At 38.3% G+C, this 21,926-nt stretch overlaps 2 protein-coding genes across 3 annotated transcripts in view; one reads left to right on the forward strand and one right to left on the reverse strand.

Moving 5' to 3' along the window:
- DHX29 (DExH-box helicase 29) overlaps nucleotides 1-6,821 on the reverse strand; it is a 35,631-nt gene extending 28,810 nt beyond the window's left edge. Inside the window, exons 1-8 of the mRNA XM_005490655.3 lie at nucleotides 6,616-6,821; nucleotides 4,141-4,214; nucleotides 3,228-3,341; nucleotides 2,543-2,672; nucleotides 2,034-2,176; nucleotides 1,040-1,165; nucleotides 476-602; nucleotides 53-214 (exon numbers count right to left, since the gene is read on the reverse strand). Coding sequence (XP_005490712.1) covers nucleotides 53-214; nucleotides 476-602; nucleotides 1,040-1,165; nucleotides 2,034-2,176; nucleotides 2,543-2,672; nucleotides 3,228-3,341; nucleotides 4,141-4,214; nucleotides 6,616-6,781 — 1,042 coding nt within the window. The 5' untranslated portion in view covers nucleotides 6,782-6,821. The remainder of the gene's footprint in view (nucleotides 1-52; nucleotides 215-475; nucleotides 603-1,039; nucleotides 1,166-2,033; nucleotides 2,177-2,542; nucleotides 2,673-3,227; nucleotides 3,342-4,140; nucleotides 4,215-6,615) is intronic.
- Nucleotides 6,822-6,920: 99 nt separating this feature from the next.
- The window catches only part of MTREX (Mtr4 exosome RNA helicase), a 47,487-nt gene continuing 32,481 nt past the window's right edge, over nucleotides 6,921-21,926 (forward strand). Inside the window, exons 1-15 of one of the 2 annotated variants that reach the window (XR_012578217.1) lie at nucleotides 6,921-7,270; nucleotides 7,950-8,084; nucleotides 9,186-9,252; nucleotides 10,966-11,028; nucleotides 11,523-11,635; nucleotides 12,415-12,589; nucleotides 13,531-13,621; nucleotides 13,977-14,101; nucleotides 15,272-15,370; nucleotides 16,136-16,238; nucleotides 16,378-16,509; nucleotides 17,714-17,793; nucleotides 18,444-18,554; nucleotides 19,203-19,304; nucleotides 20,663-20,788. Coding sequence is in view for 1 of the 2 variants with exons in the window: in XM_005490652.4 (XP_005490709.1) it covers nucleotides 7,155-7,270; nucleotides 7,950-8,084; nucleotides 9,186-9,252; nucleotides 10,966-11,028; nucleotides 11,523-11,635; nucleotides 12,415-12,589; nucleotides 13,531-13,621; nucleotides 13,977-14,101; nucleotides 15,272-15,370; nucleotides 16,136-16,238; nucleotides 16,378-16,509; nucleotides 17,714-17,793; nucleotides 18,444-18,554; nucleotides 19,203-19,304; nucleotides 20,663-20,788 (1,638 nt within the window). In the remaining variant the exon portion in view is untranslated. The remainder of the gene's footprint in view (nucleotides 7,271-7,949; nucleotides 8,085-9,185; nucleotides 9,253-10,965; nucleotides 11,029-11,522; nucleotides 11,636-12,414; nucleotides 12,590-13,530; nucleotides 13,622-13,976; nucleotides 14,102-15,271; nucleotides 15,371-16,135; nucleotides 16,239-16,377; nucleotides 16,510-17,713; nucleotides 17,794-18,443; nucleotides 18,555-19,202; nucleotides 19,305-20,662; nucleotides 20,789-21,926) is intronic. The other variant, XM_005490652.4, reaches the window with a different exon arrangement.

A 21,926-nucleotide genomic window follows, 5' to 3' on the forward strand; every position in this document is an offset into this window, starting at 1 on the left:
TCTGGAAATCTGTGGTATAATTCAAGCTTGTACTGAACTACTTCCAACGCACCTTTGTCTTCCTTTGCAGCACCATCAGGTTTTTCAAGCAAACTCAAGTTCAAAGTGGTGTCCTGAGGTTGAGATGAGGGAGTTTTTTTCTTTTCATTTTGCTGTTGGTTTGAAATCTTTATAGCTGGATTAAATACTGGATGTTCCTCAAGTGCTGCCATTTCTGTCAGAGAGAATATAACTTATACCCATGAACTGCTTAAGAAACAACTGTAATAATTCATACTGAGTACCCAAAACCAGAACTAGTGAAATTTTACTGGCTTTTTAGAATGTGATCAAGAAAGAAAAAATTCAGAAAAGGCTTCATTTCACAAAGTGGCATAAAAGGTAACGAAATTATCTTCAATTCAACCTGACTCCAAGATTTAATTGCCTAACAAACATGCAGACCAGAAAACACAGGCAACTTGCATAGCTCTACCTTGCTGAATTCTTCTTATTTTTTCTTGTGCTGCCTTCTGGCCTTGCTTGTCTTTGTCTTGCTTGGAGATGCTTGCTTGTTCTTTTGCTTCTGAAAGCTTGGCAGACAGATGTATATACCTCTCATTCTATTTCAAACAGAATTATTAATTACAAGTTGAATATGGTATGCTTGTCACTTTCAATGATCTTAATGACAAAGTGCAGGTTTTTTACCCTTTATACCAAGCTTATGCAGTTTTTATTTCATTAACAGTCAAAATCTCCCAGAATTTGATAGTAACTTGCTCAATCTCATGGAAATGTATTTAAAATTTTTCTTTCCCAAACACGACATTCAACATTTTCAACGCAGTAGAAATAATAAGGGAAAGGAAAAACAACTTAGAAAAGAGAAGCTTCAACAGGTTTTCCTTCAATACCGTGATACATTACTGGTAACCTAAAACGTTTTCAATCCCCAATTTATAACACACAAATTTGTAACAAACAGATCCACCATATGCAGATGTACCAGACATATCAGTTTTTAGAAAGACTCCCATGAAGTATTATTCTGTCTTACTGGGTCAAATTTTTCTTCATCTGTTTCTTTCACAGACTCATCCTTCTCTTCATCACTCTGTTGCTCGGCATATTGCAAAATCCATTCCTTCATAGTCAATTCTTTCTCTTTCCTCACATTTGTTTCCTAAGAGCAATATAAGTTAAAAGTAATGATAATGTATGTGAAAGCAATGCTTTCTTCTGCCAGTACCTAGGAACTACTATAAAGGTTTTATGCATAATATACATACATACATATATATATGACAAGAAAGAAAGCTTTCCCAACCAGGGTGAATATCGCACTATACATCTAAATAGATCTTAACACTAGAATAACTATAATTACAATAAGGAATGAAACCCTTTGCAGGGCACTTTTTTGTTTTAGATTTAATCTGGTTTAAGATTAAATGCCCACAAAAACTGAAACACTGACAGCACACAGGCAAACTTAAACCCTCACAAAATCATATGGAGTGCCACATATACATAAACAGAATAAACCCATTATAGGATAAAATTAAGAAATTAAGCTCTAGAATTATAGAACAGCCTGTGTTGGGAGGGACCTTAGAGGTCATCAAGTTCCACCCCCCCTGCTATAGGCTGGGACACCTTTTACTAAGCCAGGTTGCTCAGAGCCCCATCCAACCTGGCCTTAAACACTGCAAGGGATGGGGCATCAGCAGCTTCTCAGGACAACCTGTTCCAGTGTCCCATCATTCTCACAGAAAAGAATTTCTTCCTGATACCTAATCATAATCTCATGAGATTCCCTGCGCTTTACCACAAAAATGAACTATGAAGAACCTTCTAGACTCAACAGGAAAAATACCTTTAAACTGCCATTCCACTAAAATTAAAATGCAGGTTTACAATTATTAATCACACAACATTCTCATAAGCTTTTCACATCACCGCTGGAAATCAATGCAACTCCTGTATTTTAGAAAGTTTTATTGTCTCTTCCCTCACAACCCAAGTAACTACTGATTAGATTCTCAGATTACCTTAGTTCCAGGGCCATTTTCTTTCTTTTTGTTATCTTCTAAGTGAGGTGGCATTCCACACTTTGACACAGCAGAACAAAATTTTGCTCTAGGTTTCTGTTCCTGTTCTTCAAATTGCTGGCTAAAACCTTCAGGCAAGGCATCTTCAAAATAAAAAGAGAAAAAACATGTCACAGAAAATAATAATAATTACAGCAAAATACTTTAAACTCTGTTAGAAACCAATTAGAAGAACACAAACTGAAATAAAAGGCTCTAGCATTTATATAAAATAGTTTATTTGCTCATTGGAAATTCACAGAACTCCAAGCGTAGGAATGGGAAGACCACAAGAACTTCGTGCACTAGAATACAGAACCAGTCAGCCGTGCATGTAGGAGAGGAACACTGTTGCAACTACTCGTCTTAGAGGAACATTGTATTTAATTACTATTGTGAAGTAATAATGCTACTGCTTAGCAGGTCCTATATCTCTTCTGTCAAAAACTATTTTCTGTAACCATACTCACCATTGGGAAGGTTTAAACAAAGCCAATCAAGTGCAGAGTGAAGATCACCCCCATATAAAAGTGTATTTTTCATTGCTTCTTCAATATGTTCCGTCTTGAAAGAGAACCTTTGTAAAGCCATGTACACATCCTATAAATAAAAGAGCTAAAAAGATTAGGATTTAATCTAGCAATCTAATATAGGCTTCCAAAGTTCTATTTCTCACATATCAGAAAGCCAGCATTAAAGGGAAACAAATACTATGCGTTAATGTAACAGAAAATTCTGTTTTGCATAAGTAATATTTTCTTTTTAAATATGCAAGCATAGGTATCAATAAATCTAGATTCCTGCCTCTCTCTCCACAATGTGTTTTCTAGCTAAATAAAGACACACCTCCAATTTTCCAGGTACATAGAGTAAAAAATGTAGGAGACCTAAAACATTCAGATTAAGTATTATCCCTTTATCTTGTCTGAAAGCTCTTGATTTTAGTTCCTGAATCCATAAAAATGTGCCTTTCTTAACAAGCATACTCCTTGATTTCAGTGACTAATCATTAATATAACTACTGAAAAGCATGCTGTATTGCTTGTACCACACACAATATAATTATGTAATACACACAAGGGGAATATGACGACAAAAATTACAAAAGACAAACTATTCTAAATGAATAATAAAAGACAAGATTTTGAACTGTACCTGTAGTTTCTTTGCAGTTAGTCTTTTGGAAATCATTCCCTTGTCCTCATTTTGGTTTTTATGGTTATTAATCACATCGATAATCCTTTTCTCTAAACTACCATTTATCATTACCTGCAAAGAAAAAATGAGTTGATGAAAGTTAAACTTCGGAAGTTTTTAGGACATGTCAATGCACTTCATGACTAAGGACGTAACAATGCAGAAATCCCTCTGCCGTCCCAATTCCAATATTTCAAGCTTTCTGTAAGTGGCCTAAACATCTCTTACAAAAAGAACACTTTCTTCTGCAAGTTATACACTTTCACTTGAAATAGAAGAGTTAATTCCTTATTACCAAGAAAGCCAATTTACCTTTTAAAGGAAATTTAGTATGTTAAGGGAAATATTGTAAGCAAAATAAAATTTTACAAAAAAAAAAAAAAACAAGGCCTTTCTCTTCTGCTCACATAATTTGAACATCAAGATGCAATCTGTGACATCCTCCTTCCAAAACACCTTTAAAAATAAATTTAGTATAATAATTCTTATGTTTGAAACTTTTCTAAAACATGAACCTATCTTTAGTTGCTACTAAGTTTGTTATATAAAATCTATATTCCTTCTCTGACAGGAAGAAAGATCCATATGCACAGCAGAAGCCCAGACCTAACTCCTAAAATAGTCTTGCATGCAAACTATTATTTGTTATTTTTTTTTAAAAAGACATTATTCTACTGTGGTAATTTACCCCTATTGCTTAAAGGACACTCAAAACCCTAAACAAAATCAAACTCTCAATGGTCAATTGTCTCATATATTAATGCAGTTTACATGCACAAACTAATACTGAAAAAGATCTGAAGAAATATTTACTCAGAAATAAAGCAGTACTATGAAAATCAAAGTTGTTTTATGTAAAGAAGAGACTTGCCTTAAGAACAGATTTATCTAGATTTGCAGCAGCATTGGAATCTGTTGTTGAACCAAAACTGTAAGTTTTTGGACCTGCAAATTGCAAATAACCATCAATTACACAAAACCCACAGAGAATATTGTTTAACATAGCTAAAGCAGACCTAACATAACACAAATTAGTGCAAACTACCACACTAACTTGCCAGAAACTTGCAGGTACTTAACAACAACAATAATCAAGAAAGGCCTTGAACAAAGAATAGTGAAGAGGGCTATGACAAAATATAAAATTCAAAGGGTATAATGTGAGGACATGGGATTGACTGCTCACTCTCTGAACACTGAAAAAGAATTGCCAAATAGGGAAGCAAAATGATAATTTCAAAACAAAGTAAATGGTAGTTTCAAAACAAGCAAGGCTGTTGAGGATTTTTTATTACAAAGTGCATAGCTATGTAACAGAACCCTTTGCCACTAGAGCCATGGACTGTAGATATTTACCGAGGTCCAAGGGCAGAGAGAACAGGTTTGCAGTGAAGAAATCAACTGACATGGGAGAGCATTGAAAAAAGAACTACATATGCTTCAGGGAGGCCCTACATGTCTGATTTGTTCTTACCTAGCTATTTGCTTTTGTTCCCTACCTAGGAGAGAGCACTGGCTTACAGAAGCCTTTGGTCTGCTCTGGTCATTCCTAAATACTTTTCATTTAACAGGTATTAAAAAACCAAACTCTAATTCACAAAACTATTTCTTGTCATTAGAATGACGACACACAGCTTGCTGTAGAATCCCATCACTTTCAGAGCACATGTACTGCGTCTGGCGCTGCTCAGGCAGAAGGAAACCGAGCAAGGCCATAGCTTCCACCCCTCTGTGCAGCTGCATGCTGCTCCAGGAGGCACAGCTACCTCCCCACAGGTGGGCTGGCAGCTCATCCGTGCTGGCCTGCCTGCAGAACAGCTCTGGAAGGGCCTGCTTTGAGACCACACCAGCTTTTGGTAACTGCGCTTCAGAAAAAGTATGGTCCCCTCTAATCAGGAGACACAAACAGCTGTCAGCACGCAGGATCTACTCACTGGCACTTATCAGGGGGCTCTTTAAAATATACCAAATTAGCTTTTATTTACGCTGACTGATTTTTCACCACAACCTGAGAGAGAAGCAGGTTATTTTCTGAAGAGGACTGAGCATCGAGGTTATTGGAGGAATGGAGGACACAAGAAATACACAGAGCCCACATTTGTAAAAACAGAATGCATGAATAGGTTCAGGAGGCTTATATTACCAGATTACAAGACTCCTTAACTAGTGGGAAACTCAGATGCCCTGGCTATTGCATGATTTGCCCATGTCTGCAGCAAAAGCTGCTCTAAATGTTATATGGTATCTGAGCAGCTTCTGGCAAACGTGGCTTATTAAAAACAGGCATCCCACAGTGCTTCAGAATAATAGTTTTTCAAACTGCACTCAGAATAGCCATCCCTCATCTTATCTACCACCACAGAAGTGCCTCCAGCCCTGTAACAGGTCTTTCAAGGCAGAAAAAATCACCCAAAATAATCCCCAATCCACATTATATTGATTTTGATAATATACAAAACAAATACATCAGAAGCTCTGGGAAAGTGCTGTCCAAACAATTGCTTCACAGGAACTGCTGATAATCCAATAACAAGACTTTCTGTAATTAAACTCAACACATCAATCCCACCAAGACTTATCTGCTCAGGGACACCCTGAGAGCAGAGCCACAGCTGCAGCTGGAATGGACCTCTAGAGATCATCCAGCCCCATATGGCAGGATCAGCTAGAGCAGGGGACACAGGAATGAATCCAGGTGAGTTCTGCATATCTCCAGAGAGGAAGACGCTGTGACCTCCCTGGCAGTCTGTTCCAGTGCCCTGCCACCCTCAGTGTACAGGAGCTCTTCCTCCTGTTGAGGTGAAACTTGTCGTGTTACAGTCGTGCCTACTGCTGTTCATTCCGGGCACCACTGAAGAGAGTGGTGGCATCATCCTTTTGGCACGAATCTTTGAAATATTTATATACATTTATGTGGGTCTCTCTCAGTCTTCTCTGCACTGGGCCAGCTCCCTCAGTCTCTCCTTACGAGCAGCCGCATCATCTTTCACTGGACCCCTCGCATTTGACCATCATCTTTCTTGTGGGAGGAGCCCACAACTGGACACAGACACCAAACGTGGCCTCATAAGGGCCAAGTAGACGGGGAAGAGTCCCCTCCTTTGACCAGCTAGACAGAAAAGGCAGGCTGTAGCACATGAAGAGCGGAGCAATTCCAGCTGCCTCTCCCGACGCTGGGAAACACCAGCCCCAAAGGCCGGCCCCTCCTGGTAACGCCGCGGTCGCGGCAGCCGCACCCCCAAGGGCCCCCTGAAGGCACTTCCCCTCCAGCCACGGTACCCTCAGTCCCCCTCCGGCACGGCACAGCGGGGCACGGCCGCTCCCGGGGCTCCGCGGGCCGCGGTACCTTGTTTGACACGCGGTTCCTTGGAGGCGGGCGCTGGTCGCGGCTGGGCGGTGCGGCTGCCGGGCTCCGCGGCCGCCGCCACCCCGGCCTGCGCGGCGCGGGCGCGGGCGGTGGCGGCCGCATGAGCCGCGCTGCCCGCGCGCTGCTTCTTGTTGCGGCCGCCCATGGCGCCCCCCCAGCTCTGCGCGCGCGCACATCCGGGCACCGCGCTCGGCGCGCCGCCGCCGCCTGCCATTGGCCAGCGTCCCCGGCGCACGCGCGCGGGCCGCGCGGCCTGCGTCGGCTTTTCGCAGATCGCCTTCCGGGGGGGGAAGGGCTACGTGTGCGCCAAGGGGGAGCTGCGGAGGGGTTCGGCATCGGGACCGGGACCCAGACTCGGGCAGAAATCGAGATCGCCATCGAGCACTGGCCGTGTGGGCGGCTACTGGTGCCAAGGCCGGCGGGAGCCCCCGTCATTCCTCAGGGGGCGGGATCGGAAGCGCCCTTCTCGCGCGAAGTGTGCGCCCTGCGCGGGGCATTGTGGAAGCGCGGCGGCTAAGATGGCGGAGGCCTTTGGGGATGAGCTCTTCAGCGTGTTCGAGGAGGACGCGGCCGCCGCTGCTGCTGGCGCCAAGAAGAGCAAAACGGTCCCCGCCGAGGGTGCCAGGAGGCCGGGGTAAGGGGCCGCTGTGGCGGTGGGGTGAGGGCTGTAGTGCTGGGCTCGGCTTCTTCCGGCGTGTTTGAGCTCCTGAACCCCTGGGGACTTCGGGACCGTGTGTCAGTATCTGAAGGGAGGGTGCTAGGGGGTTGCAGCCGTGCTCCTGATGGTTGTGCCGAGCAATCGGACAAGAGGTATCAGGCCGAAACTGATGCGCAGGAAGTTCTACCTGAATGTGAGGAAAAACTTCATAAGTGTGTGGGTGACTGTGAACTGGAACAGATTGCTCAGAGTTTGTGGAATCTCTCTTACTGGACCTATTTAAGTCCCATCTGGATCCGCTCCTGTGCCATGTGCTCTAGGAGCGACCTGCTTGAGCAGGGAGGTCGGACCACATGAGCCGCTATGGTCGCTTCCAACCTGAGCCATTCTGTAATTCTGTGACCCGTTTTCCCAGGATCCCTGGCTCTAAAGCTGTAGCCAGCTCTGGCTCTGTGGCCTACTGGGAAGTGTGGGGACCTGGTGGCCAGCTTGTCTGGGAACTGGTTTGAAATCCCACAGCTGGTGTTGTGGGTCAGGTTACCTGGGTTGTTCCCCAGGTGCAGTGGGATCACACTTGCCCTTAAGAATTTTTTTTCCTTGACAGTACGTAAATGAAGGAGGCAAATTTTAAATTTCTTCTGTGTTTTTGTTGCAGGAAAAGATTAGAAGAAAAACCTTCAGTACCAGCCGCAATAGTCAAACCAAAAAGGGAGGCTGAGATTGATAGTACTGAAAATGTCATTTTGGGGAAAAAGCCGAAATTGGAAGATGTTTTATCAGATGATGTTAAGTAAGTGCTCAGCTTAATGTGTGAGGTAGTCCTAGCAAGCTGCCTTGACTAGCCGTGTGCCAGTTGGGAACAGCTGATATGAAGGAGTTTTGCAGTGTTTTCCTGTAAAAAAGATGAATTTGTGCAGGTTTGGTTTTCCGTTATCTGTTTAAGTGAGAAAATGCTGCTAGTGCAGCCTCAGCAGTGATGAAATCTGGGTATATGTAAAATTATACTGCACACCTGTAGGCCTTTGCAGTAGAAAATGTTCATGACTTTGTAGTTACTCATTTGAGTCGGTGGTTCGTGGTCAAAGGCATTGTGTTGATTTCACACAGAGCAGGAGATGAGCTGGAAGCACATGGTAAGAGGCAGGCTTGCTGTGTACCGTGAGCTTGAAAGACATAGTTGGCTTGCAATACAGGAAAAAAAATTGGCAATTTGACAAGGCTTTTGAGGCATGTAATGTGATAACTGCATTATCATTTGGTCTTTCATATAACTTTTGTAAAGTTCACTGTCAGATTTCTGTGAGAAGTTCATGAGAAGACTTCTCAAAACACTGTAGAGAGTAAGTGAATAGAAGCAAAACAGAGCCAGAGCCACTATTTTACATAATTTTCTGTGTTAGTGGTATCAGTGGAATGTGTACATCAGAAATAAACAGTTTCATGGAAAGGGACTCCAATCCCTTCTCATGGCCACCAGAGAAGGAACTGGTAAGTGAAAGAGAGGCCTTGTCCTCAGGCAGGTGCTTGGGATGCTTTAAGCTGCCCTTACTCTGTGTTGACTAGTAGCATGAGTACAGGTCTTGAATTTTGTTTCATTTTATCTTGAAAAAACTCCTCATTTAATCATAAAATTTTATGTAAGTAGATGTGACTCAGACGCTGTTTTGTGGTGCACTTTTTGAATCAATAGCTAAAGTAGGTTTATATGGTAGCAAAATTTTAACTTTGAGGTAATAATCCTGGTAGTAACCTCTGCAGCCTGTCTATGCCAAGACTGTGCATCCATTTTTTTATGTTGCAGTTAAAGCAGACGTGAAATTCAACATGTTCACTTTTATATAAAACAGTATTTTTTAGCACTTTTTGGTAATCCTAACTCATATCTTTTTAGTCTGACAGATCTGATGCCTCAGGTAAAGGTGCAGTCTGTGGAAACTGTTGAAGGTTGTACGCATGAGGTGAGTGCAGTGAAAAAGTACATGAAAAATTCAGACTTGTTATACCTAATTGTGTGTGTCATTGCCACTATAATAGTATTCTTTATTCTTCTTGCAGTTATTATGTCACAGAATCACAGAATTTTTTAGGTTGGAAAAGGCCTTTGAGATCATTGAGTCCAACCATTAACCTAGCACTGCCAGGTCCTCCCCTAAACCTTGTCCCTAAGTGCCACCCTTACACATCTGTTAAGTGGCTTTAGTGATTATAACCACTTTCCTGGGCTGCCTAATCCAATGCTTGACAACTGTTTTCTAATGTCCAGTCTTCCTGTTCACAGTTTAAGGTCATTTCATATTCTCCTTCTGCTTGTTACCTCGGAGGAAAAACTGTCCCCACCTGGGGATGCCTCAGTGCTACAGAGTTGTTGTGGCCCAAGGGCAAGACCTGGGACTTGACCTTGCTGAATTTCACACCATTGGTCTTTGCTCATTGATCCAGTCTGTCCTGATCCCTCTGCAGAGCTTTCCTGCACTCCAGCAGATACAGTATTTCATACAGTATTTAAGACTTAAGAGGAGTTTGAAGTCTGTATCTGACTGAGCGTGCACAAAATGCACTTGGAAAATTAGTAGGTTATCTTACCAGAAGGAGTTTCAATCATACTTACAATACAATGAGTGATTGTGAAAGAATTGATGGTAATATTGATGGGTTTCTGTATTCGTAAGGTACCCAAGAGCATTTGAGACTAAAAACCTACTGGTTGGTACAACGTGTTTTTCTCTTTGTAGTGTGATCAGTGCATTGAAGTATTCTTCTATTCTGGTTCAAGTATGAAAGACTTTCTTCTAAAGCTGATTACTGTTGAAAAATACCTTTTGGTAAAAATGGAAAATTACATTTTTACCCATGCAAAGTAATAAAAGCTATCCATTTTCAAATGTGTTGATGGACATAAATACAAATTCAAATATGAAAAATGCAAACTATTAATGCTTTCTTAAATTAATGTTTTCTTGAACCATCCTGCATCCATATATGACTGTCAGAAAGAGTTTGTGTGAAAATCAAATGTGTAAATTTTAACTTTCTTGTACTGTTATGTCTTTTTATATTCTGTGCTATTTTCTCGATCTAGCTCAAGTTAGTTAGGGTCACATTCAAGGGCTCCGTATCATCAGACTTACATAATGAAGGAACTATATACACTTGCTGAGCAGGGTTCTAAAGCTCGTGTGTGTAAATTTTTTGTTATTTTGAGATGTCTGTTAAAGGTTTGCCATCACTTAGTGACTGAAGAGAGCTTACGTATTTAAAGTGAATAAATAATAGATATTGGCCCGGAATGGGAATGTTACCAGCATAAATACAGTGTATTTGGAAAGGGATTATCAGTGTGAGCTCAGTAATTGCTTCGAATGTCCACTGGCCAGAGCACTCGATGGTGTTTTGGCTGAAAAGCTACTGTTACAAGGCAGGTGAAGAACAAATGTCTCTGACAAGACAATAGGGCTATCAGAGGAGTGAGAGAAGCAGTGCTGCTCAGGTAGGAGAATATAAAGATTGATTGAAAAGCTCTTGAGAGGAAGGAATAATCCCTTGACACATGAGCCTGTAGAAACAGGATAACAGAAATTCAAATTGATTTTCATACACTTCACATTGCCAGAAGTGTCACTGCGGTGGACACAGAAATCTCCAATGGTTTTTATTTTAAATATCTTTAATAGGTTGCGCTTCCAGCAAATGAAGAATTCACAGGTCTGAAGCCAAGAACTGGAAAAGCTGCAAAAGTATGTGGCAGATTCCATTTATTTTTCTTTTTGTATGTGCTTTACATAGTAATTGAGAGTAGAGGGAAAAATTATGTACTTTGTCAGTAAGATTTGTAAAAAATGGTCTGTAAGAAGCAAAATTCTCTATTTAAAATTTGGCAGAAAAAATTATGTGTTTGAATGAGGTGGATAGGCTGTTATGATATTCTTTCTGTAACATCAGGCAGGGGCAGCATTCTAGTTCTCTTCTTAAGCTGATAAATGAGTGAAAATTCAGTCATCCGGGCAAGATTTTTATTTGCTATGATAACAAGACATAAGCAAAGATCTTAGGTATGATATAAAAATACTTAAGTACAAAGTCATTGCATAATAGTGGGTTAAGATCAGCAGAAATTACAAGTGTCTCCAGGATTTAATTTGACTCTAATTTGCACACTAGGACAGTCAGAAGAGTAGTTAGATATAGGTCTGTCTTAAATTTCTGTAATGTTTTTGCTTTTTTCTTCTAGGAGTATCCATTTATTCTTGATGCCTTCCAGAGAGAAGCTATTCTTTGTGTAGATAATAACCAGTCTGTGTTGGTGTCAGCTCACACATCAGCTGGTAAAACTGTTTGTGCTGAGTAAGTACTTTTCTAACAAGCTCTAATGAAAGAACAGTGTGATGTCCCTTCTGTCACTTTCTTGAACCTTCAGCAGCTGTTATGTTGCAATTTATTGATACAATATTTAGTCCACCAGTGTTGGAATTGAATTGTCTATTCTTGATTATCAAAATTACATCTTCCATCATTTAGCGAGTAGTGGAAGGCTTTAATTTGTGATAAAGCTTAGCTTTTATTTTTAAAATGTCAAGCTGTTACTGTATAGATTGAAATGGGAGTTTCTTCAATACAGATTTCTGTAAATCTTGAAAAAATACCTTTGTTTTCTAGCTCCTGGCTAGAAGAAGTCAGGACTTTCTTCTGTGGTTTTTTTTTTGCTTTGTTAGAAGCAGTGGTTTGGTTTAGTCAGCAACTTCTCTGTCAGGATTTGATTCAGACCTGAAATAAGAAGTGCAATGTACATGGAGATATATTAGAGCATGGGTTCAAATAATAATAGTTTTGTTGTGACACAGTTACAACTACATGTACTCTTGTTTCCATAAAAATCAACTGACTTGGTCTTTAAAGAGCTTTCACTCTGCAGAGGTGCATGTGTAGTTGCACTGAATTTAATAATAATCTGGATAGAAGGTGCTAGATGTATTAGAGCATGGATTCAAATGCTGTGTATCATTCTCTTGGTGTTCTGAATTGCACAATTTATTTTGTTCTAAGGCAAAGTAATACACTTTGTCTTCCTGACAGCTGTTAGTATGGGTATTGCAGCAGTTAATATGGATATTGTTTGAATACAGGTATGCGATTGCCCTGGCTTTGAGGGAGAAGCAGCGTGTGATATTTACAAGTCCAATTAAAGCTTTGAGTAACCAGAAGTACCGTGAGATGTATGAAGAATTTCAGGACGTTGGTTTGATGACTGGGGATGTCACCATTAATCCTACAGCTTCTTGTTTGGTAATGACAACTGAGGTAAGACAGGCATTAATTCTTGATCGGTGTTTTCTTCTCTTTTTGATTGGGGATGTCTACTTTTAAAAGACTAAAATGGCCTAATTACGGTTGAAAATGTTCAAAAGTTCATTATGACTCATTTGAATGTTTTAACTTTTGATATTTAAAAAGTTAGGTAAATCTCTGTGAATTTGTGGTTTTGAACTGTAAGTTGGGAACTTTTGATTCTAATGTGGAGAAAGTCAGAATTTAATCTCCTGAGTGCTCAAGACACTGAGTCTTCTGTCAATGTAAAATGCTGAAAGTCTGATTTCCTAAATCCTGTGGTCAGTATTTTGTTCTAGAAAGGCAAAATAAGGAGGGCAAAATCATTGAAGGATAGCTGAGTTGTTCACAGTAGGTGCTAGAACTCTGTGAATAGGTAGCTTTTCACCTTTGTTAACAAAGTATTGTTTACAGAGCTTTGTTGTATTTCTGTTGAAGAAATGCAGCCATGAGTTGAAATTTTCCTCTTTAGCTTTACCTCAAAGGATGGTATGACTTTGGTAGGGAAATATTAAAAAGATTGAATGATTTGATTTCTGACAAAAGATGTCCCCTTAATCACAGGGAGGTTATCTGTTAGGATGAATTAAAAAGACGTCTTGGCAGAAGGAGATCTGTAGAGCTGTAGCAATTACCTGACAGTGGAAGCTTGGAGAAATATGTTGTCTCATTCTTTCACGTTTCTCCTTTCAGAGAAACCAGTTTTTGTCAAGTAGCGAGATTGTTAGATTGGAATGAACTTGGAAAGCAATCTCAAAACCTATCTTTAAATGCTTTTATGTTTTTTGCAAGATATGATTTCATATATCCATGTAAAAGTGAACCAGAAATTCTGGCAGTTTCTTACTGATGTCCATGTAACATGACTGTTGTTATTTCACGTGGAGGGACTCAACTTTTACTTCCTTTTCTAGATCTTGAGAAGTATGCTTTACAGAGGTTCTGAGGTTATGCGTGAAGTCGCATGGGTTATTTTTGATGAAATTCACTACATGAGAGATACAGGTATCCTGTATATACTATTTTTCTTTTCAAGTCTTGGTAATTTTTTCCCAAGAACAATTCCTTTTTCTTTTGAAGAGTTAAGTCTAATTTTCCCTTGTAAAATCTGTCATCTTTTTGTATAAATAATCCATAATTTATTTCTGGCTGAATTGACATAATTATTCCTTGTAGTTTGTATTTTCTTCACCAAAGCAGAAATTACTTTGATGCATTTGATGTACCCCACTTGTGTAAAGAAGATTTGTTTTATTTTTTTTGTCTTAACTTGTTTTTAAGCATGCTTGCTGTTCTTTGGCTTCAGGAATGAGAAATTGCTCTGATCACATACATTTCCCATATGCTTTTCCATTTTCAGAACGTGGTGTGGTTTGGGAAGAGACGATTATTTTGCTTCCTGATAATGTACATTATGTGTTCCTTTCTGCAACTATTCCAAATGCCCGTCAGTTTGCTGAATGGATCTGCCATCTTCACAAACAAGTAATATTTCCAATATGCTGTGCCTCTGTGCTTTTTGTCTTGTGGCTTAATACTGTGTGTTTGGTTGATAACTGGGCCTCTGAGTATCTTTTTAGTAATTTTCGTGCTTTCCTGGCTTCTCTAGCTGTATTCCTACTTTTGCAGGTGTACTGGCTGGTTCTTCTGAATGGCAACATTAGAACTGTTTCTTAATGTTTATTTTCCACAATTATTTAGGTACCTGCCTGTTTTAAGCAAACATTCTGAATTATGAAACATGGTGAACATACAGTGATTTTCTGAGGGCTGATGGACAAGAGGTTATTAGGTGAATTTGGCTGAGGAGCTCTGTAAAAGGCCATGTAGAAATCAAAAGCAAATCTTAAATTCATGGGAAATAGTATATATGGTTGCAAGCAAGCGAGAGAAGTGTTATTTAAGAAATCTATCCTGTCCTGTGACCTTTAGGTTTGAAATTCTATTCCATTTTTTTCCTAAGATATGCATTTATAGCAGAGACTTTGTGAATTGGAACTGGGAAATTTCTTATCAACAGGAAGTTGGTCCAATTTTAAAACTATTCTGGCGACTGATCCTTATATTGTTTGTAATGAAGGGAGTATAGTATAAAAAATGTCTTTTTAAGTTTGGCACAAAGCCTTGACTTTGTTTTGCAGACCATTAGATTGTGAGGTTTTTAAATGCAGATTTATGTAATATTTAATGTTTAAAGGAAGTGGGTTCTTTTTCCCTATACATGCTTTCTTAATGCATCAAAACCTTAAATGCTCATGAAGGTCTACTGTGAACCTTTTTTAGGTGTTTCAATAATGCTTCAGGCTTTTTCTACAAAATACACATTAACAGGTTTTCCTTTGATTTTAGAAGATGTTAATATTTCAAACCTGCTTAGTAATGCTGAAAGAAATACTGTCTGTCTTTACTTTTATTAATTAGAAATTTTTGTAGCTGACTTGTATTCTAAAACATTTGTGAACTTTCATTTTCTTAAGCTATGTCATTAGTACAAAATCCATAGTCAAGAAAGAAAATTTGTTTTCTTAGTTTCTGAAAGCCTTCCTTTCTGATTTTAGGAGATTGTATTTTTAATAGTAATGTATTGCATTTTTCATCATGCAAGTGATATTACAGTGCAATTATGAAATATTTATGTGAATTTTTTCTTTATAGCCTTGCCATGTTATTTACACTGACTATCGACCTACTCCACTGCAGCATTATATATTTCCAGCAGGAGGAGATGGACTCCATCTGGTTGTTGATGAAAATGTAAGGAATGCTCAGTTTGTCTGAAAGATTGTTTTCTTCACTTAACAGTGAAAAGCTTGAGCTCTTGCAAAATTTGGATAGGCAGTATAAAGGATGTTTTTGTTAATTATATCTCTAAATTGCTTTTAGATTTTTGAAGTCTTACACAAGAAATTGGTTTTGTTATCTAATGTCATGCAATCAGCTGAGTAATACTTCCCTGAGATGTCTTAAGTGCCCACATCCTTGTTTGTTTTCTATAATTCATACTGCTTTTTGTAAATCTGCAAAGTGGTTGAAGTTCCTTGTACTGTTTCTCACTCAAAAGAAAACATAGTGGCATGTAAATTTGACTTTAGTTCAGGGACAAAATATTTTTGTTTCTTTAGCTGTTTTTGAACTAAAAACTTGCTTAAGATTTATCATTATCTCACTCAGCAGTTACTGATGCTGCAAACAGTAGTGCAGCATTTGAAAATACTCCTTCATTGGGCAGTGTAGTTTTGTGTGGACATTCCTAAAAGTCAGTTTTAGTACTGTGCCATTCAGCAGGTCTGGCACGGCGGGTAGAGTGGTGCATAGAGCAATGAGCGTTAACTTCAGAGGCACACCAGTGCAATTCTGAGCTGTGACGCTGGCCTAGTAAACTCTCTTGATACCTTATGCATTGTTTTTGTCCTCTTACCTGTGTATATGTGGGGTATTGGTACTGACTGTGCAAAGCACTAAGTATGTTTAAGTGGGCTGTGTAAGTAACTGTTTACAAAGTTTGTGCTTTATGTCTAGGGAGATTTCAGAGAAGATAATTTTAATACAGCAATGCAAGTGCTTAGAGATGCAGGAGACTTAGCAAAAGGGGATCAGAAAGGAAGGAAAGGAGGAACAAAAGGTGAGTTTGAACCCATTCTGAGGTAATTTTTGGTATGAATATTTTCAAAATTCTATACAAATTGTGCTTGTGTCTCAATTACTCCATAAGATACTTTTTGGTGTAAAATTTAATTTAAATTAATGAAATCTTTCTGCAGGTCCTTCAAATGTTTTTAAGATTGTGAAGATGATCATGGAAAGGAATTTCCAACCTGTGATTATTTTCAGCTTCAGTAAGAAAGACTGTGAAGCCTATGCACTTCAGATGACAAAGTTAGATTTCAATACAGGTACAGATAAATCCATTTGCATTCTATTCACAGATTCAGTTTGATGTGAAATACTACTTTTCCTGTTGAACATTTTGTGTAGAACCAAGAGGAAAATACATACCACTTTTTTCATTTATTATGCTGGTGCCTTGAGCTGCATTCTGTAGGAAGGTATTGGTGCACAGAGTAATTGGTCATCATCACAGTGTCAAACTGTTCTTTGATTTTAAACTCTGTTTCTTGCTCTAGTATGCCATTTATTGTAATAATAACACCAGAATTCCTAGAAGATTCTCTCTGTAGTGGGAGAAGACTGATCATAAAAAGTATTTCCCAAAATTTTCATGTTACATTAATTAGAAATTATCCTTGCAAAGTCCAGACAACTGTATAACAAACCACTAGTCTGCTCTTTCTCAACAATGCAATCCAGTTTTCTTTATTTCCTTCTTCTCTTTGCTTCTCAAAGTAAAAACCAGAAACAAAGATGATTTTTAAAATTTTGGCTAAGAACAAGCTTTGCAAGTAAGTTTCAGCTCAGTGCTTCTTGGAAATCTAGAGTTTTAACAAAAATAAGGATTTTTTTGTAAATTTGTTGTACTGTTTTGTGTTTGTGACCTGTTCAAGGTTCTTCAACAGCTTATTTGCTGTTCAATGCCTGCTTATTTGCTCCAGTCTTTGCACGTTTTGGTTTGGTGTGGCAGAATAATGCAGGTGTTTCTGTCAGAAAATTTAAAGATATGTGTAAATGCAGAGGTGTGTTTTCATGTTTTCTTCAGAAGCACACCTTTGAGTGTATATTCTTGATATTTGTACTACTTAGTGGTAAGGGTGTAAACTTCTAAGAGTTACCAGGAAAGAGCTTCTATATCCATGCAGACAGGGATTAGTAGGTAGTAGAGGAACAGGACAGATTTAAGAAATAGGGAGCACATAAGACTGATAAATCCCAGGCTTGAAAGTGGCTGATGTTTGAACTGTTATGAAAGGTTTGTTCTAGTTTTCTTTTTCCTGATCTTCTGCTTCTGGTTACCATCTGACTCCTCTAGTCTTATTGAAGTCTTGATTGCCTGACCAAGTGTGGGTGGTTTTGTGTAGACTTCACAGTATTCCATTCAATTTTTATTGTACACTTACGTAGATATTAGAATGTGGTACCACTTTATTTACATCTGGTATTGGCCTTCTTCATTTTGTAACAACTGACAAATTGCCTTCTTAGATGAAGAAAAAAAAATGGTTGAAGAAGTCTTCAATAATGCAATTGATTGTCTCTCAGATGAAGACAAAAAGCTTCCTCAGGTGAGTGGAGTTTGAAAAAAATTCTTTTGAATAGAGTTGAATTGCTGCTGTCCTGTTTTCTGCAACTTGTAAAGTTGTGGGTGTTGTATAGGGGGTGGGTACAGAAATTATAAAACTGGGTAATCTAATTCGTCTTGCCAGGTTTTAGTATCTCCTGCATTGCTTTTTGTAATTATGAAAGAGGTGATAAGGATTCCTTCCACTTGCAATTCCAGCAGATGATGTATGTCAGAATTAACAGTGGAGTTCCTACCCCTTGTTTCATTTTTTCCAATTATGTTGAAATAAACATGAGAGTTTGTAAAGAGGTAGACCTGGGTTTAAAAAGTCTGGAAATATTTCAAGTGGAAGTGTTGTATGCCCTTATCTATTACTGATTGTTGAGGTTTTCAAAAAGCTGCATTGCATTGCTGCATCTCCAGTCTAATTTATTGTATCATGCCTATGCATAATGATGTTTTCCCATCTCTGCAGTGGAAAAATACAAGCTTCTAAGCAAAATACTACAAGATTGAACAGGTAGTTATTTTATTTTAAACTGAGGAATAGTGAATTACATGAATGCTAAGGGCAGTGTTGAGGCTTTCCATAGAACTTTTAGTAACAAATCCTAAAATTTGTTTGCTGGTCTTTTGTATCTTTCTTCCCAGGTTGAACATGTGCTTCCCCTTCTGAAGCGAGGAATTGGTATTCATCATGGTGGTTTGCTTCCTATATTAAAAGAAACCATAGAAATCCTTTTCTCAGAGGGCCTAATAAAGGTATTTTCAAGTCCATCTGTAGTTTGTTGTGAATATGAGGCTGGAAATCCTGAAAATCCAAGCATGCCTTAGCTCAGGGTATATGCTAGTATTACAGTAGAGATCTACACAATTGCAGCTGTAGTTTTAAGTGTTCCTGCTTTTATTTACAAGTATTTGAACTTTCAGTGTCTAACTTAAATACTTTCTTCAACTATTTTATGTTACATCTTTCTCCTATAAATGACTGTGGACATTGACCAAGCTGATTGTTGGTTGTACTAACGACAAATACTCAGAAAAATATAACCCTAGGTGAAAGTTGTGGTGGTTTTTTTGGATAGCTAACTCCTGTTTTCTTCTTGCAAATTTGTATATTGAAATTAATTACTATTATTGATTAATATAATTTGCACTCCCATTATGTTTTCTTTCTGAGTTTTTCACATGGACCCATCTATTTAGATTTTTTGCTTTCTCAGGAGAAATAAGGAAAGGCAGAAAGATGGTTTGTGTCCAGTTTTTAAGTATTGAATATGACTGTGTTCCCTGTATTGACTGCACAGATATATTAAAATCCAGAGAGGTTTTGTGTAGCAATCTCTGACTGTTTTCATGTTTGCTTGAGATCCTCTTTTTTGCTTGCTTAACTTCAGTCTGTTTATTTAGGCCTTATTTGCAACAGAGACTTTTGCTATGGGAATTAATATGCCAGCCAGAACTGTGCTGTTTACAAGTGCCAGTAAATTTGATGGAAAAGATTTCCGATGGGTAAGTGATAGAGAGATTCTGTAGAATAATTGAATTATTTAAACCTTATTAGGATTAAATTTACTCTTAATGTGTTCACCTCGATGTAGTAGAAAATACTTTTTCTTTCAAAAATCTTTGTGTTTCATCCATTCATAGTTAATACACAGATTGAGGAAAATAAGGTTCCTCAGATTATCCATAAGGTTGTTTATTAGATACATCAAAAGGGAAATAAATACAGTTTAACAGCAGTCACTGGATTATTCTATGACTTCTGCACACCTTTTCCAAAACTGTAATACCCAGATATTTTATTCTGTATGAGAGAACTCTGAGGAATAAATGGGCTTCATGTCCTATCATAATGATCACTAATATTGACAGACTCAAGAAAAGAGGTCATTGACTTTGCAAGAGTATTGTTTTTTTACAGCAGGATTTTTTTGCATAATTACAAAATTTTAGACATTAAAACTTGGCATGTGGTTTACTTAAAATAAAAATGAGGCCTTACAAGTCATCACAGCAAAGCTTTATAAGAACCTTTTTAAGGCTCATCCTTCGAAAGTAGGAAAATTGTTTTGAACGGACAATTGACCTGTGCAAGTTATGAAATAAACATTTCTTCAACCTTATTTTAGGCTGTTCAGTTTCAGTATTCATTTTGACTGTATGTCTGTAAGATCTATATAAGAATGAGTTTGCTTTGAGGTAGAAGAAATGTGGAACTTCTGAAATTATTTAGCACAGTTTGCTTAAGTAGTTTTTAAAATCTGACTTAAGGTGAAACTTGAGGAGTTGTTGATAATGCAGTTCCACAGATGACAAAACCCTTGTTTTATACCTTGCTGAGACATAGGTAAACAGTTGTAGCTGCCTCTTGTCCCTGTCCCAGTTGTTTTTAAACTCTTCAATTTCACAGTTAGAAGGCATAAAAATACTCCTTTAGCAAGTATCTTGTATTAATGTTACTCTTGAATAGCCTGAATGAAATCATGCATTATTTGAAGATGACTGAGATGCATTATCAGTATGTTGAAGATCTGTTATATCTCCACCATGCTCAGCAACCTTTCATTATAAAAGATATTAGTAAAATGATTTTTGTGCTTACTAAAAATGGTGCCCCAGGATACAGAGTTATAAGAGTATTAGTTAGCTTTTACTGCTGACTTACATTGTTCATAGTCATGGATTTATATTGTTCTTTCATGGTAAGTATGACTAATGAAGTCTATCTGTGATAACTGTTTGAGAACTGAGATAACTCTTCTTTTTGTACATCATGTCACTTACTTTGCAATGGTAATCAGCACAGTATGAGTTCCTGCTATTTTCTTGATGTTTGTTAATTTCTTTTTCTCATTTTATTGTAGATATCCTCAGGTGAATACATTCAAATGTCAGGTCGCGCAGGACGCCGAGGTATGGATGACAGAGGAATAGTAATTCTTATGGTGGATGAAAAAATGAGTCCAACCATTGGCAAGCAGCTTTTGAAGGTAGGAGAGACATTGTTTTGTTTCTGTTCTCCCAGAAGATTATGCTCACTTGAGTAATGTTATGTGGAAAAATTATTCACCTGAGACAAGAAGATCATGCAGGTAGAAGGTGACAACTCCTAAAAGTAGCTTTTAGTGAATTCTCATAGGAGTTAGTATTGTGAAACAAAGTCAGAAGACTAATATTATCCTTATTTCTATGAAAGTAGTGTCATCCTTCTTTGTATAAAAGGGCTATCTGGCAGGACAAGTAGAACTCTGTGCTGTTTTCCTGGTGATAGGACTACTACTGAAGTAGTCTGTTTCTTGCTGACTGCCATCATTTTAAGGGTTATGATGAACTAAGAAAAGTTTTAGCTTTCACGGGAGTTACTAAATTATTTGGTTCTGTGATGAAATAAAACTTTGTTAATGGACTGTCAGTGTGATAGATGAAGTGGATCAGGTCACGCAAAAATGAGCTACATCGAATAAAGAAGAGTGAAGTAGCTGTCAGTATGCAAAAATCAGCTTTGGAGAAATTGACAGTTCTTGCAGAAAATATTGGAAGTTTGGAAATTAAGAGGTTGAAAAAAGTCACTCATGGTTGAGATGGGCATTAAATTACAGGACTTCCCCAAACTCTCATGGGAATTGTTACAGATTACTACAATAATACCCTCTTGCTTTATAATTTGAATATGAAACATGGTACTCATTACGCTTCTATTTAAATTCCATGGCAAAAATAACCACAAAGAAATATCTGTTGTGTAAGTTGCCCGTCTTAGGCTGCTTACGTTAATTGTGCAGACATGCTAAAATTAAAAAACTTGGGGAGTTACACTGCACTCTGTTTAGGAGCTTGTAGCCTTGGTGCAAGTAGCAGGTCATTTGTGTTAAAACAGCATTTGGAGTATTACTAGACTTAGTATAAATTGTGGGAATCACCTCAAATCATCGTCAAGTTATGTTAACAAAAGGCATGGAGTCGTTCCAAAAAGAAAGGAGATGCAAATGCTTTTTTTCAGGCAAATTAAGAACAAGGGGAAAAGTACCTACGTGTTAACGGCTGCTGTTAATTATGCCGATGTGGATTCTTTGTTCTGTGTCTTCATCTGTCAGTGCTACCTGTTAATATTATAGTATATCTGAAAAT

Source organism: Zonotrichia albicollis, chromosome Z (genome assembly GCF_047830755.1).
Source record: "Zonotrichia albicollis isolate bZonAlb1 chromosome Z, bZonAlb1.hap1, whole genome shotgun sequence".
NCBI classification, from domain to species: domain Eukaryota; kingdom Metazoa; phylum Chordata; class Aves; order Passeriformes; family Passerellidae; genus Zonotrichia; species Zonotrichia albicollis.